This window comes from Pelodiscus sinensis, chromosome 1, assembly GCF_049634645.1.
Source record: "Pelodiscus sinensis isolate JC-2024 chromosome 1, ASM4963464v1, whole genome shotgun sequence".
Classification (NCBI taxonomy): domain Eukaryota; kingdom Metazoa; phylum Chordata; order Testudines; family Trionychidae; genus Pelodiscus; species Pelodiscus sinensis.
The window spans coordinates 266,327,256-266,345,080 of record NC_134711.1 but is presented as its reverse complement, the minus strand read 5'-3'; the positions used below and the strand labels follow the sequence as shown (position 1 = coordinate 266,345,080).

Here is a 17,825-nt window from a genome sequence, read left to right as displayed (position 1 = left end):
GGGAACCCATCACAGTACCTTATACTGGTAAAGCTTATTCCAGTTCTGGAACTGGTATAAAGTATACTTGTATAAATGCCCTTATGTTGGTATAACTGGGTTCACACTGAGAAGAACTGTGAATGGGTGTTGCAGCATATAAATGTAGACGAGCCTTTTGACTTTCTTTCCAGAACTTTGTTCAAAATCCTATCTTTCAGTTACTGCATTTTTTAACCACTTATCTTATTCCAGTCCCCCTAAGTGAAGTAAGTTATGCCAGCAAAAGTCTAGTTTTTCCAATATAGCAGGGGTGAGGAACCTTTTTGGGTTGGGGCCAGTGACCCACAAAAAAGTCAGTCGGGGGCCATACACAAGTGAGAAGCAAAGTGAGAAGCCCGACTGAGAAGGACACATTTTCCTTCCACATGAGAGCCTGGGGGGGTCCAGGCTAGTAGATTTTGTGAACTTCAGCCCTGAGAGTGGGTGACGGGAACTGGAAAGCCAGTACAGGCTCCCCAATGCTAAGGCAAACCAGGGGCAGCATCTGGCCCTCAAACCTGAGGTTTCCACCCCTGAAATATAGGATCAACACTAGGAGAACTCTTCTGGTAAAATATACTGGGAAAGCATTCCTACAATGTTGACATGGCCCAAGTTATTTCCTGTTTTAAATATGTTTAAATAATCCATACATACTCTTCTTACTCTCCTCCTGGCTTAACCAGAAGATCTTCAGCAACCTAAAAATAAAAATAAAAAAAATCCTACAAAGAGTGGAAACTACGTCAAATTACAAAGAATGAATAGAAACAAATATCACAAGTATGTAGAGAAGAAATTAGAAAGGCCAAAGCACAGAAAGAGATCAAACTAGTGGGAGACAAGATAATATTCTATAAATACATTAGAAGTAAGAGGAACATGAAGGACAGAGTAGGACCACTGATGAGGGGGAAAATAGCAGAAAAATTGGAAATGGCAGATGAGATTAATGATTTTTGTTTTGACTGGACATCTAACATAACCAATAAATATGAGAGATGATCAGAGGATAAAATAGGGGGGAAAACCAAGTTAAAACCTACTTAGACAAGTTAGATAACTTCAAGGCATCATGGCCTGATGAAATGCATCCCAGAATACTCAAGTAGCTGACTGAGGAAATATCTGAGCCATTAGTGATCATCTTCATAAAATCATGGAAGACAGCAGAGATGCCAGAGGACTGGAAAAGGGGAAACACTGCTACTCTATAAAAAGAGGAGTAAGGGAAACCTGGGGAATTATAGACCAGTCAGTTTAACTTCAGTATTCAAAAAGATAATGGAGCAAATAATTAAGAAAACAATTTGTGAATATCTTGGTAGTAAGTAACAGAATCGCTTTTTAAAGAACAAATCATGTCAAACCAAACTGATAGCTTTCTTTGATAGGGTAACAAGCCTTCTGAATGGGAGGAAGTGGTGATATATCTTCACATTAGTAAGGATTTTTGTACTATATTCTCAAACAGCCTAGGAAAATACAACCTACATGGTGCCACTGTAAGGTGGATGCATAAAACTATAAGACGATAGTTGGAGAACTATTTCTAAAGAGTGCCTCACAGGACATAATGGATGGAATCCCAAAGGGATCAGTTCTGTTCAATACCTTCAATTATTCAGATAATGGTATAGAGCAGTGTTTCTTAAACTATGTTCCGTGGCACACCGGTGTGCCGTGAGGCAGTCAGAGATGTGCCTTGGAGAACAACAGAATTCAAAATGGCCACTCTTAAAGAGGCAGGCGACCTTTTTTGCTCAACAACTTTCCCTCAACTCTTTTTTCCCCCCCTCAATAAACTAAGAGATGGGGAAAAGCTGACTGGTGCGGAGATGCACGTAAATTGGATGGAGACTGTACAGATATTTCAGAATAGGAAGCCTAGTCCGAACTACCTAGTTCGTGCCGCGTGTAGCCACGGGCACGGAGTCCGCACTAGCGGACATTTAAAAATGGCGGCGCCCAGCAACATGCAAATGAAGCCTGGGAAATTCAAATCCCAGGCTTCATTTGCAAGTTCGTATGACTACATTAACCACCCTAGTTCGAACTAGGCTGGTAGTGTAGACATACCCTTAGAGTTCTTTGAAGGGGTTAACAAACATGCAGATGAGGGGGATCCAGTAGATATAGTATACTTAGATTTTCAGAAAGCCTTTGACAAAGTCCCTCACCAAAGGCTCTTGTGTAAATTACATGGCCATGGGATAAGAGGGAAGGTCCTTTCTTGGACTGAGAACTGGTTAAAAGACAGAAAACAAAGGGTAGGAATAAATGGTAAATTTCCAGAATGGAGAGGGGTAACCAGTGGTGTCCCCCAAGGGTCAGTCCTGGGACCAATCCTTTTCAACTTATTCATAAACGATCTGGAGAAAGGGGTAAGCAGTGAGGTGGTAAAGTCTGCAGATGATACAAACTGTTTAGGATAGTCAAGACAGAAGCAGACTGTGAGGGACTCCAAAAAGATCTCACTAAACTGAGTAATTGGGCAAATGAAATTTAACATGGATAAGTGTAAAGTAATGCACATTGGGAAAAACAACCCCAACTATATGTACAGTATGATGGGGGCTAATTTGGCTACGACAAATTAGGAAAGAGATCTTTGAGTTATCGTGGACAGTTCTCTGAAAACTTCCACAGAGTGTGCAGCGGCAGTCAAAAAGGCAAATAGGATGCTATGAATTATTAAGAAAGGGATAGAAAATAAGACACAGAATATCTTACTGCCCATGTATAAACTATGGTATGCCCATATCTTGAATACTGTGTACAGATGTGGTCTTCTCACCTCAAAAAAGTTACTTTGGCCTTGGAAAGGGTTCAGAAAAGGGCAACTAAAATGATTAGGGGTTTGGAACGGGTCCCATATGTAGAGAGGTTAAAGCGACTGGGACTTTCCAGTTTAGGAAAGAGGAGACTGAGGGGGGATATGATAGAGGTATATAAAATCAAGAGTGGTGTGGAGAGAGCGGATAAAGAAAAGTTATTTATTAGTTCCCATAATAGAAGAACTAGAGGACACCAAATGAAATTAATGGGTAGCAGGTTTAAAACTAATAAAAGAAAGTTCTTCTGCACACAGCGTGTAGTTAACCTGTGGAACTCCTTGCCAGAGGAGGCTGTGAAGGCTAGGACTATAACAGAGTTTAAAGAGAAGCTAGATAATTTCATGGAGGTTAGGTCCATAAAAGGCTATTAGCCATGGGCTATAAATGGTGTCCCTGGCCTCTGTTTGTCAGAGGCTGAAGAAGGATGGCAGGAGACAAATCGCTTGATCATTGTCTTCAGTGCACTCCCTCTGGGGCACTTGGTGCTGGCCACTGTTGGCAGACAGGCTATTGGGCTAGATGGACCTTTGGTCTGACCCAGTACGGCCGTTCTTATGTAATCCCCCCATCTTTTTTTTTTTTTTTTTTGGCTTAAAAAATCCTTGGTGTTCCTCAGAAAAATAAATTGTTTGGTGTTCCTCGGTCTTAAAAAGTTTAAGGAACACTGGCATAGAGAGTACCCTTGTATAGTCTGTGGATGATACCGAACAGGAAAAGTTGCAAGCACTTCGGAGGATAGGATTAATATTCAAATTAATCTGGACAAACTGGAGAGTAAATAGGATGATATTCAATATGGTCAATGGCAAAGAACTCCAATTAATAAGGGACTATCAGTTGCACACACAAAATAGGAAATGAGTGCCTAGGAATAATGCAACAAGTGATCTAGGAGTCACAGTGCACCACAAGTTAAATATGAGTCAATAGCGTAACACTGTTGAAAAAGAATAACAAGCACACATCATCCTGGAATGTATTAGCAGGTGTGTTGCAAGCAAGACAAAAGTACTAATTCTTCTGTTCTACTCTGGTCTGATTAGGCCTCAACAGGATGCCACACTTGAGGAAAGAAGTGGATGAACTGCAGACAGGCCAGAAAAGATCATCATAAATGATTAAAAGTGAGGAATGCATGACTCATGAGGCAAGATTGAAAAAAATCAATTTGTTTAATTCGAAAAAGAGAGGACAGAGGGGAAAAAACTATTTTCAAATTCATAAAAGATTATGAGTAGTAGTAGGAGGAAGAACTGTTGTTCTTAACCTCTGAGGACAGGACAAGAAGCAAAGGGCTTACACTGCAGTAAGGGAGGTTTAGGTTGGACATCAGGAAATACTTCATGTCAGAGCAGTTAAATTGAAATGAATTTCCCTGGGAAGTTGTGGAATCTCCATCCTTGGAGATTTTTATGAGCAGATTAGACAAACACCTGCCAGGAAAGGCCTAGAGAATACTTAGTAGTCCTGTCATAAGTTCAGGGGACTGAACTAGATGAGCTCGAGGTCCCCCTCTTCTGGTTTCCCTTCAGCGTGCATTTTCATTTAGCTTATTGCATAAGCCCATCCAAATACTCACCAACCATAAAACATGACATTTGCTACCATCACACAGTTTGCCTTACTTGTGTGTTTTATCCCTTTTCCCACACTGTGTCTATCGCAACAGTACACTCTTCGGGGCAAGGACCATCTTTATTTGTACAGTGCCTAGCACAATGAGACCTCATTCTGGGTTAGTCTTTAAGCATTATTGTAAGAAACATAATATGCTTCAGAGGTGTCTTTACAGAAGTTCTTCAGTGCATAAGAATAACAGTACATATACTATTGCCTTATGGATCTTAAAACTTTGTAGACTTTTTGGCACTACAGTCTTTATGCATTGCAGTCCTAATATGTCTAGAAACTGCAATACATGAAGGGAGTCTGCAATAACTCTCATAAAACATTTAATCTTTGGGCTCAGACAGTGCACAGAAATTTTAAAACCAAAGAAAAAGTTACGCACTTTGAATTGTATGATAGTTTCCATAAACTACAGTTGCTGAAATACTTTTGGGACTGAAATTTTTCCTGGCTGCTATCTGCTAGAAGGGAGATAGTTTGTTCTTAAAACATCTGAGCAAAGTCCCTTCCTGATATTTCTTTCTTTTTTGTTTAGGAACTCTTAATAGAGGGAAGCACTTTTCTTCAGAGTAAATTCCTGTAACTAATTTATTTTGCTTCAAGACACAGCAACACAATATTTAATCCTTGAGATCAACGGTTATTTGAAGACTAAATGCTTTTAACTTATTATAGGAAAATAAAGTTGGAAACAGCTGAAAATGGTTTTGAGCACACTCCAGGAGATATTTTCTAAGATTTTTATAAGAATTTACGGAAGTCCTCCTCTACTTATGTAACTCATGAATATTTCTCCTTGCATCATCTAAGCAGGGAGAATATATCCATTATATATAATTTCATTCATAGAAACAGAAAGAAATTCAATAGTACAAATATGTCCTTTAATCTGTTTACAACATACCTGGAATTAACATCTCCATGTCCCAGTTGTCCATGCTGCCCATATCCAAATGTGTAAACATCACCATTCTCCATCAATACCACTAAAAATAAAATGTTGGGGGTTTTTTCAGATTTTTTTCCCCTGACAATCTGGAAGACTTCACACATTCCTGGCTTTGTGTGTAATTTACTCACTTTGTTTTTAAACTTATAAAGCTGTTGATCCTGAAAAGACTTTCATAAAATTAGCTTGTGCCTGACAGTAGCCCAACATATGTACTGTAATAACATATGTAATGTAATGTAATGTAATGTAATATGGAGATATTACCCATCTCATTGAGCTGGAAGGGACCGTAACAGGTCATTGAGTCCAGTCCTTTGCCCTCATGGCAGGACCAAGTACCATCCTTGACAGATTTGCTCTAGACCCCTGGGTTTAATAGGCTAATGCTCAAACCACTGAGCTATCCCTTCCCAAATTGAACCTATTCCCTGGTAAGAGAAAAGCTACTGTAATGCTTAATGCTAACTTAATATTACATTTTTCATCTGTTAAACATGCATACAGAACTAGCTAGTTCAAATATGTTTTGCGTAACACTTCAATTACAAAAATCATCAGATTTTCATTTGAAAGTAACGAAGTAGCAATCAGAGCAAAATTAGAGAAACTGCTGGATTATATTACTGGTTAACTTACTGCCATAAGCATCTATTACATTTGGTTGCCTATTAAGAACTGGGACAGACTGATTTTCATCTTTATGGGGAAAAATATTATCCCACCATTAAAAAACACTTTCAAGACTTTTATTAGAGGGCTTAAAATATGTTACTGTATCTACACTATACTACAATTCACTAATTTCGATTAATTTCCATACTTCCCAATACGTCTGAATTGTGTTTAAATTTCTTCACTTAAAGTTCTTTAGTATTGTTCAAAACACAACATAGAACCTGCAACTCAGGCATATTGACACCATGAAATCATTTTCTTGAATAAAAAAGGATAATATTTTGCAATCATAACTGCATTTTAAAATATTTTTCTATTCAAGGAATGATTTGGGAGGCTTTAATCTATGCTCATTATAATTTACTTTAAAGATACTCCATATTGCACTTAAGAAGAAAAGCCCACTAAAATTATTATAATAAATATTTGCTTTGTTGTTAAACTGTATCCTACTTTGGGAACTAAGGGCCCATGGAAGCATAGCAGATGCAGTTCTACCATACGCAGGAGTTAAGAATTTATGCAGGCCACATGGTACCCATCCCCTGAACAGTTCAGAATTAGAATGGAAACTGACAGGATGAGTGAAGTAGATTAGAAGGTGGATTCTTAACCACTATATGGTTCTACCACTAAAGGAGGGTTAAGAAAAGGAATAAAGTTGGCTCCAGATGTTAAGCTAATCAGTCCGTCGCACCCCAACAGAGTAGAATGCTGAATACTGGAATTAAAACAGAAACTCAGTCATGAACACTAGAGTTAAGAATTGACCAATCAACCACACACACCTCATTTGAACACAAATACAAAGTCAGGCAGCAGCAAATAATAATAAATAATAATAATAATTAAAAAACCACCTGCAAACAGAGTACAGTACAGGTTGAACTTTTCTGGTCCAGCAACATGTGTGGTCCAGCATGATTTCAGTTAGCCATATATCCACCCATGGGTTTGACCAAGCTTCCTGCAATCCCATAATGTTTGTTTATAGCCACCAATCCTGGTTCTCAATGTTCTGTGCTATTATTTAGCTCTAATTTACCCCAATGTCTGCTAAGAGCTAGTAAGCAATAGAAGTGTTGGTAAAGCTGCTAGACAACATTGACCTCCAGTGGTTCAACGAATGCTCTGGTTCAGCCCAGTTAGGTTCTGAGGGTGCTGGACTAGAAAGGTTCAACCTTTACTGTATTAAATATCAATTACTTTAAAAAAACAACAAATAAAAAAAATAGGGAAAGCAGCATTTTTCTTCTGCACAGTAAAATTTCAAATCTGTATTAGTCAATTTAGTTGTAAACGTCTGAAAGAACCATAATGCTTTGTTTAGAGTTATGAACAACCTCCACTCCTAAAGTGTTCATAAATCTGAAGTTCTACTGTAACCCCAAAACATCAATGATTTTAGGCTTACTTGGGTAAGAATTAACACACATTTCCTTAGAACACACAGTTTATGGCAGTTATATGAATGGAAGGATATCTGATCAAAAAAATTTTTCAATACATGCATTACATAAAAGCTGTAGTTTTCTACCTGAATGGTGAAATCCACAACTGACTTGCACTGCCCGGAGTTCACAGTCAAAATGGACAGCCCCTGGAGGATAAGTTGTGATTTTGCTGGCATCCTTCTCACCCCTTTCTCCACTTCCGTCTACAAATATAATTACAGTTATATCCTTATTCTTTTTAAGAGTCAAATTTAAGACTAAGGAACAATGTGCAGGGTGAGAAAAGAAAACATTGAACAAAGTAACAGCAAAAACAACCCATAGTACAGCAGATTACAGAAGTCAAAATAAATATATTGGTAATAAAGCAGATTTTGAGCCATGATGCATTGAAATTCTATTTGCAAACAGAATCTGCTATTATGTAAAGATCTGAACCTAGTTAATAACTTCTTCAGAATGAAGAAGTTAATTTAACTCAGCAAAACAGGAATATAATGCATTTGTGTGAAATAAATAAAATTGTTGCATGAAAATTTATTGCACCTACACTTCTTTAGGAAAACAGTTACATATATAGTGCTATCAATTTACAAATAAAATAACCATTCCTTCATCTGCCCCTTATTATACAATCACAATGGTGTGTACGTGGGTGAGAGATTTTGCATGAGCTTGAGCTGGCCATGTTACCTCTGTTTTACAAAATCATAAATGTAGTTCATTCCAAACAAGTGCTAGTAAACCCTTTGTCACCAAACACATTAGAATTTGTTCAAGATACACGTTTCAGAATCTATTTTAGTGGTTTGGACTGTGGGGTTTGTTTTGTTTTGTTTTAGTTTAAATACCACAACAATTTTTCCACGTCAATGTTTGCTACAATTTGCTACTAGGTACCAGGTACAGAGTTAGAGATAACAAAGTAGGTTCTCTCGGTAAACTTCTGAAAGTGATCTAAAATATCTTTTCTACAAACTAGGGTATCACTTTTGGATACTATGAAACAGATTGGCAATGAAGTTATATTTGCACATGGAAATAAGCAAGGGAGCTTGCATAAATACATGCAGGAAGCTAGCAACACAAAGGAACACGGAGCAAGCCCCTCATCATTAAACAGAGCTGGTGAGGTAAAGAGAGCTGGTCATAAAAACTCCATGGAAAGAGTAAGTATAATTACTGTCCTTTAATTTGCTGGTCTTGCTACTGCTGATAGCCACAAGAGCACCAGAGCATCCTGTTGCTGCTAACAAAAGGTCAGTAAACAACTACTGTTATGTCATGATCACCTTAAAACACACACACACACACACACACACGGGACAGGAACTTGGACAGAAAAAACAAGAGAAAATTCACAAAGTGAGTGAGGAAATTACCCTATTCATTTTATGATTACAATGACCACTGCTTTATTCCCAAAAGTTGATGGAAGCCAACTACTTGCTGCAAGCTTTGAAAGCACACAATGTGTCAGTACTTTTGATATGTCTTCTGCTACCTAAATTTTTTTTTTTACTGAGTAATTAACATTTGTAAACCAGAAGTATCAAAAAAAGCTTACATATAGAAGACAAATCTAAAGAAAATCAAACAGGAACTCTGAATTAATGAGTCTAATATAATCAATGTTTTAGCAACTGAAACAGCTACGTGTTATGCAAGATCATAAAATTAAGACAATAAAATGAAAACAATGCATATGCCATACTCAAATTACCTGTACCAATGAAAAAGTTAGAAAGTTGTTTTATTTAAACAAATGAGTAAAAAACCAAAAATAACATTTTATCAAAGAAAAAAACAAGATGATGTAGGATGTCAAACACTTATACTTTTAAAGTAATTAAGCATATAAAGAGTGTTTTCTTTCTCCTCAGGTTACAGAAGACTAACAAGGAAAGAACATAATAATTTTTGTGCAAAGATTCTGAGAACAAAGATTTAATGGACGGAAGAAATGACTGGGAGGATGGGCATATGTCCCTCCTAGTCAATAAGGAAGACCAAATACCTTTGTGCTTGTCCCGCTTATGCTTTAGCTGTGCTGGATGGGGTCTGATTCTGGCTAGAGCCTGCTCTCGATGATTCATAAAACTAGGACCAGGAAATACAAGGGGGCCTGAGGAGAAACATTTTTCACATGCATAGGAAAGCTCACAAAATGGAAACAGTGTGTTCAAACAAAAAATAATTCAAATTAAAAAGGTGAAAAATGATTCTAATTCTACATTGGTTCTTGCACTTTACATGGTGAAAAATAAGTTAATTTGATACTTCTTGAAGACAAGATCAAAATATTATTTAAAGATGCAGTAATTCTCTCAAAGACGACACAGATTTTGCCTTAATTTATAAATATGGAACCTTACAGACTATGAGACTATACAACTTGAAAGCTGGTTAAGACTTAAGCCCTAAACAGTTGCACAAGAACTTTTACATACCATGCATTGCAGGCTATTCTACAGGTTGTACCTCCCTGGTCCTGCACCCTAAGGAACTGAGTGGTCCCAGATGAAGGATTTTGCCAGATCAGGGGAGGTCATTTCTGCCCCCCCACCCCCAGCTGACTGCTCCCCACTATCCTGCCACCCAACCAAAATTCCTGCCTCCCTCCAAAGAGTTCCAGTTTATAGAAGTGCAACTTGTATTATGCTACAAAGTATTATTCATTTGACACACAATATTTAAATATCACCATGTCAAAGCTAAAACAGAAAATTATATGGTTTGTCACATTTTCTAAATGTGTAATTCATAAATAATGTCTATAAAATTATCAATATCTATAGTCATTTCTTCTGGAGAAGCTGTTATTTAGAAGTATGTGCTTTGATGGTTTATTATAGCGACATATTTACAATGGAATACTTCAAATCTTACAAATTATTTTATGAATGTTTCTTTTAAAGGACACACATTCGAGAACATACTTGCTCTTGACTATACTATTCAATTTATTTATTTAAAAGGTCCCAGGATTACATTTTGTGTCTAAGTACTCTCTACAAAAATATGTTACAATAAAAATGCCTTGTAGATGCTTTATGTAAAACTTTTAAAAATAATTCTGTATGAAAATGTTTTGCTTGTATATCATGTGCTTTATTTTTCACCATGTATTCTTTGTAACCAGAGACATTCAAATGAAGGGCCTCATTCTTCTCCCACTGAAGTCAATGGGCTATCACTGAGCTCAAAAGAGAAGTCAGAATCTGTGTTTATAGTCCATTGACAATATCCCTTCCAACTTATGAGCTTTTTGAATGGAGCCTCATCTCTTTCCCCTGAATCTTATTTCATTGGCTCTTTCATGTGCAAATATTTGTAAGTTTCACTATGTATAACTGAATTTTCCTTCCTCCCCATCAAGATTACTAATCAGCTCATCCTGGTAATCTCTAGGCTTCCGTTCACCATCTGTCTAATCTGTGTCATGTGTACCTTTTTGTATCAGTTCTTTCCTCAAATTTCAGAGCCCCTGAACTCCTGCTATTTCTCCAACCTCTTCATTTTGTCACTCTTTACTTGTTCTTTATGATCATCATAAATCATCCACCACAATCTGTTGGTGAACTGGAGAGCTCTGTAGAGCCCTACCAAAACTGGTATCCATATCTGCAAAAATCATTGGCAGATATCCGCATACACATCTGCAGATGTGGATACCCACAAATATAAAGTGGATATCCACAAATATGCAGGATATTAGATACAAAATTTGTATCTGCATCCACAGCTGTATCCTCAAAAATGATCCACAGATGCAGATGCCCACAGATATAAAGTAGCTATCCATGAATTTGCAGGGCTCTAATGATCTGCCTCTCCTATCATGAAAAAGCATACCCATGGTCATAGCTTCAACATTTCTATACCAGTGACTCAGATATTATTCTCTACTGGACCATTTCTTTTTTGTTCAGCCTCCTATTGTCTATATCCAGGGTGTCTTGACTATACTCAAACTCAACATATAAAAAACTAAACTCTTTCTGGTTCCAAATCTCTTTCGCATCTTCTAAAATCCTCTCTGTCCTGAATCTCACTTCTGGTAATATTTTTCACTTTTCACCCTTTTTTGTCACACAGTTGTCATCTTTACATCTGTCGAGTTTTATCTTCACTACATCATCACCAAGGTTACGTCTACATTGGGAAGGTGTGGGGACATGCAAAGCCAGCAATAGGGAAATCCAGTCAAACTTCTTTCTACCTCCCACTGTCCACATTTCATGGCCACATTGCTTTGCTCTCTCTGTTGACACAGGCACTAGCAATGTGAGTAAGCATCCCACAGTGCAGTGCAGTGCAGTGGGAAGGAAAAATCCCTGTGCTTCTTGGAATTCTCTTCACAGCATTTTAAGCTACTGGGAGAAGCATCCCAAGTAGCTCTGAGTTCTCCATGCTGAGAAATGTCAAAGCAGCACAGCAATCTCTCCAGCCTTTGCCCTGCAACAGGTAGTGTTTTTAGCAGGGCACAACGGGAGCATTCCAATTATTTGCTCTTTTTGTTGTTCCTCAAATGGAGCTGCTCACTTAGCTGTCAGATACTTCCTGGAGCTTTGAAAGCAGAGGGGCACAAGGCCGCAGAGCAGAAGAGATCATAAAACTGAGCACAGGCATCAGGGAAGGCATTGTGGGATACCGGCAGAAGCCAGTTCCCTCAACAAAACAAACAGAATCCATACTGGTTCTGTGTCAATAATAAAGGGAGAGAAAAAGACGAACATCTCTCACAGGAGAGGAAGTTTTCTGTTGCCATAACTGGGTGTTTTGTTGGGAAAAAGTTACATTGTAGTGTGTACACTCTCACTATTTTGTCAACAAAAGGCAGTTTTTAGAGACAAAACATGCCAGTGTAGACTAGGACTAAGAGTCCAGATGGAATAGAAGCCAGGAATGAGGAAACTGGGAAAGGGAACATGAGAGGAGGAGAGTGGCCAAAAGAACTTTAGCAGGGCAAACAGATTAGAAAGGGGGGGGGGGAGAAATGGGGGAGGATGGAAAATAAATAGTCAGCTGAAGTGCTAAGAGGGGAGAATTAGGACTTGCAGGCCAAGGGAACGGGGGAAAGGCAATAACTGGGAAACGGAGTCCAAGAGCTAAGTGACAAATTAACTGGGCAAAAAGATTGGCAGTGTGAAGAGAAAACTTAAAGATGAAGACTTAGATTTGTTTGGTGAGGAAAATGAGACAAAGAGATGGGTGGCAAAGGGACAGTTCTGGGACAAACTGGAAGGAGTGGAGACAGAAGGGAACAAGCAGAAAGGTCTGCGAGTACTAGAGCACACTTCCATTCACAGCCTAGAATTTAATCAATAGTACAGAATCTCAGAATTCCTCTGCTGTCAGCAAATATCTTAAAAATTCACTCTCAAAATGGGTATCTCATCCCACTCTAGTGTTTGGGTACACAAACATGAAAACCCCACTACTGCTATCAGTTATTCCCTTAGCCAATTGCCAAAGACCTGTAATATGAGATTTTCAGGTTCAACACTGCCGATGAATTATGGCAATATGATGGAATTTCTGGATATTTTTCCTGTTTCCTTTTTTAAAAACCTATGAAATTACACACACTAAAATTATTAGAAGAACATTAGGACTGAAAAGTCAAGCACTGAAAAGTTAGGAAATGCCACCATTAAGGTTGCCTTGGCAACTTTAATTTGGATCCTTTAACTTGTGCCTATGCATGATCATACATGCATTTAATTACATGGTTATCAGTTCCTCAACAGGACTGCTGCCTTATTCTCTCCTGGACCTGCTCTGAGACAAATCAGAGTTATATAGAAGGGCACTTATCTGGAGGGTCCCTGCCTCATCTTTTGCAAATCTATGTACTGAGCATTAACAGCTCCACTGAGCATTAACAACTACAAAATGACATCAACTGCAGCTGTGCTTTGAACATATAAAGTGCTATATAAGTACACTAAAAAAGATCAGATACTGTTTCCTCAACCTGAGCATCCATAATTAGTGGATACCTTTCACCTTCATCTCTGTGCTTCAGTTCCTCATGTATAAATGAGGATTAATAATAGCCCCTTGCAAAACTGAAGTGTTGTGAAATTAAATAAACTGATATTTGAGAAGCAATCAAATAATAATGATGAGCACTGCAGAAAATCCCACGGGGGAAGGGGAGAGCTCAAAATAGTTAGTAGCAATAGGACAGATAATATAAAGAATGCCACTGAAAATTATGTAGGATTAGATGCTACAATATGGAAGGAACAAGCTAAAATTATTTAGACAAGTTTGATGTCTTCAAGGCACAAAGGCCTTACAAAATACATCCTAGAATAAGGAGCTGACCGAGGAGGTATCTCAGCCATATGCAATTATTTTAAAGTTACGAGGAGTCCTGTGGCACCTTATAGACTAACTGAAGTGTAGGAGCATAAGCTTTCGTGGGCAAAGACCCACTTCGTCAGATGCATGTCAGACGAAGTGGGTCTTGCATCTGACGAAGTGGGTCTTTGCCCACGAAAGCTTATGCTCCTACACTTCAGTTAGTCTATAAGGTGCCACAGGACTCCTCGTTGCTTTTGCAGATTCAGACTAACACGGCTACCCCTCTGATATTTTAAAGTTGTAGAAGATGGAAGAGATTCCAGGGAACTAGAAAAGGTAAATGTTGTTACTGTCCTCAGACTCAGCTAAGGAATAATCAAACAAAGGGTGAACTCAAGCAGCTCATTCCATAACCATACATTAAGTCAGCAATATGGTTTCTAAGCAACTGTCTGGCCTTACTGGCTTTGACATCCTAACATAAATTGTATTGCTTGTATGGGTTAACATAACAAAAGCCTAACTTAAATTGTAGCTGAAAGAGCCAGAATCAAGGGAAAGGGGGAAGCAGGGGTGTGTGGCCAGGCAGTTAGACTGTAATGGGCTGGGGGTGGGGAGGAAGAGGTCATTACAGGCCAGCTACAAATATAATGCCCATCCAGAAACAGGAAAATAAGCACAATCCAGGCAATTGCAGATAAGCCAGATTTACTTCAATACCAGGAAAGATAATGGAGCAAATAAATAATTAAGCAACCAATTTTAAGATACCTAGAAGATAATAAGGTCAAAATAACCCACTCCATGAATTCTTCAAGAATATATCACATCAAACCAACCTAATAGCATTCCTTGACAGGGTAACAAGCTTTGTACATGGGGGAAAGTGGTATATGTCACATAGCATGACTTTAGTAAGGCTTTTGATACCATCTTGCATGACGAACAAACCAGGGAAATACAACCTAGATGGAGCTACTATAAGTAGCAGAACTCTTTGGAAAATTATTCTAGAAAATAGTTATCAGAGGTTCATTGGAAGGGCATATCAAGTGTGAATATCCAGGGATCAATTCTATATCCAGTTCTGTTCAGTATCTTCATCAATAATTTAGATAAAGGCACAGAAAATACCCCTGTTAGTGAACGATACAAAGTTTGGCAGGATTGCAAGTTCTTTGGAGGTTAGGATTATAATGCAACATGAGCTGGACAAACTGAAGAAATGGCCTGAGATAAACAGGAAGAAATGCAGTAAGAACAAATGCAAAGTGGCACACATACAAAATGGAAAAGGACTGCCTGAAGAAGTACTGTAGAAAAGGATCTGGGGGTTCATGGTGGATCACAGGCTAAACATTAGTTAACAGTGTAACACTGTTATCAAAAAAAAAAAGGAGGGGGGGAGACATGATTCTGGAACCCATTAGCAGGAATGTTGTAAGCAAGACACAAGTAGCAATTCTTTCACTCTACTCAGCACTGATTAGGCCTCAACTGGAGAATTGTGTCCAGTTCTAGATGCTACGTTTCAGGTAAAAGGTGGATAAATTGTAGACAGCCCAGAGAAGGCCAACAAAAAAAAAGGACCAATCAAGATTTTTAAAAATTAGTTTAACCTGGAAAAGAGAAGACTGAGAGGGGACATGATAATAGTTTTCAAGTACAGGCAGTCCCCGGGTTACGTACAAGATAGGGACTGTAGGTTTGTTCTTAAGTTAAATCTGTATGTAAGTCGGAACTGGCATCAGCCGCTGCTGAAACTGATCAGTTTCAACCGCGGCTGAATCTGGACGCCAGTTCTGACTTACATACAGATTCAACTTAAGAAACCCAGGCGTCACCAAGTCAGCTGCTGCTGAAACTGATCAGCGGCTGATTCCAGGAAGCCTGGGGCAGAGCAACTCTGCCTCGGGCTTCCTGTCGTCAGCAGCAGATCAGTTTCAGCAGTGGCTGACTTGGGGACGCCTGGGGCAGAGCAGCTGGGGTGCTGCCGGGCTGGTCCGGAGCGGCGCTGCGGGACCAACCCGGCAGCCCCCAGCTGCTCTACCCCAGGGGTAGGCAAGAAAAGCCTGGTCTGCTGGGGGTGAGGGGAGCACTAGCTGCAACCCCCCCCCCCAGCAGACCAGGGAGACGGGGGTGGCGGGACCGCCCAAGTCCTCCACAGCTTTGCTCCGTCTCCCTGGTCTACTGACCTGGGAGACGCGGAGCAAAGCCGCAGAGCACGCGGGCAGCAGGACAGTCCAGGCACGCCGCGGCTGTCCCACTGCTGGCGTGCTCCGAGGCTTTGCTCCCCATCTCCCTGGTCTGCTGGTCTGCAGGGAGACAGGGAGCAAAGCCTTGGAGCACACCCACAGCGGTACAGCCCGGGCACGCTTGAGCTGTCCCGCTGTGGGCGTGCTCCAAGGCTTTGCTCCCCGTCTCCCTGCAGACCAGGGAGACGGGGAGCAGCTTTTCTCGCCCCGGAGGACGGGGGCGGCAGACCACGGCACATCTGGGAGTCCCGCCGCTCCCGTCCTCCGGGGCGAGAAAAGCCCCATTCGTAACTGCGGATCCGACATAAGTCGGATCCGCGTAACTCGGGGACTGCCTGTACACAGAAAGGGCGGGGGGGGGGGGGGGGATTGATCTCCTTAACTTCTGATGATAACAAAAGAAGCAATGGGTTAAATTGCTCAAAGCATGAGATCAAACATTAGAAAAAAGCTTCCTGTCAAGATGGTTAAGCACTGGAATAAACTGCTGCACCATTAGACCTGGGGCTATATATCTGACTGCTTCATTGCCTACTTACCACCCAAAAAACATCATCCCCACAGAGAGCAGGATAAGAACTTAAGACTGGCTCTGCCTGGGACTACTGAGTATCTAGAGAAGGATGAAGCCCCTCTATATCATAGCCAACCAAGGCAAGCCAGGAGAAATGAAGCTGAGAAAGTTACTACCACCCCTACCACCAAGATCTAAGCAGATTAGCATGGACCTCTGGACCACTGCCTATCACTATTGAATTGCAACCTGGACTATGGGACCAATTAATCCTCCAAAACCACCAATCCATGCTGCTGATGTCAATATACAAGTCTCTAACAGGCATTACACTTATACAACTATCCACAGAATCACAGATACCAGGACTAGAAGGAACCAGGAGAGATCATCAAATCCAGACCCATGAACTCATGGGAAGACTAAGCACCATCTACTCTAGCCCTGACAGGTGTTTGCTTACCCTGCTCTTAATAATCTCCAATCATGGAGATTCCAAAACCTCCTTAGACAATTTATTTCTTGTTTAACCACCCTGACAATAAGGAAGTTTTTCCAAATGTCCAATCTAAACCTTCCTTAATGCAATTTAAGCCCACTGCTTCTTGTGCTACCATCATAAGTTAAGGAGAATAATTTTTCTCCTTCCTCCATGTAACATCCTTTTAGGTGCTTGAAAGCTATTACTTCCCCTTCTCAGTCCTTTCTTTTGCAGACAAAACAAACCCAATTCTATTAAATCCTTGCCAATCTTTTCTTTATTATGAAATTTCACTGGTATATTTAAAAAAAAATCTATCAAACTCAGTTAGTGGAAACCCATACTGAAGATATACTATCATTCAATCCTTTCTTTAATCAGTTTGGCTTGCATCAATCATACTAATTTGAATTAAAATCATGTAAGCAATACATAAACCAGTGAAAATGTGTCTACTTTAGTTTGTACCAATTCAATTCAGTGGGTTTTTTTTAAAATCATATTTGCTAAGTCAGAGTACTTCTATGGTATAGAAACTATATAAACCCCCAAAAATGAGACAGCTGTGCCACTTATCCACCGCTTGGCTCATGATAAGAGACCTCCAAAAGCAAGATACACTATTCAAAGAAGTCCCTTCTCCTCCTCCCCAAATAAAAGAGAAATATTCACATTCATGGAAAGAAAAAAAA

At 39.6% G+C, this 17,825-nt stretch overlaps 1 protein-coding gene across 17 annotated transcripts in view; it reads right to left on the bottom strand.

Annotated features, from left to right (window-relative positions):
* MYCBP2 (MYC binding protein 2) overlaps positions 1–17,825 on the bottom strand; it is a 368,898-nt gene that overhangs the window by 261,835 nt on the left and 89,238 nt on the right. For 16 of the 17 annotated variants that reach the window (XM_075918843.1, XM_075918845.1, XM_075918849.1 and 13 more), the window contains exons 18-20: positions 9,586–9,693; positions 7,652–7,771; positions 5,392–5,473 (exon numbers count right to left, since the gene is read on the bottom strand). In XM_075918843.1, coding sequence (XP_075774958.1) covers positions 5,392–5,473; positions 7,652–7,771; positions 9,586–9,693 — 310 coding nt within the window. The remainder of the gene's footprint in view (positions 1–5,391; positions 5,474–7,651; positions 7,772–9,585; positions 9,694–17,825) is intronic. The other variant, XM_075918848.1, reaches the window with a different exon arrangement.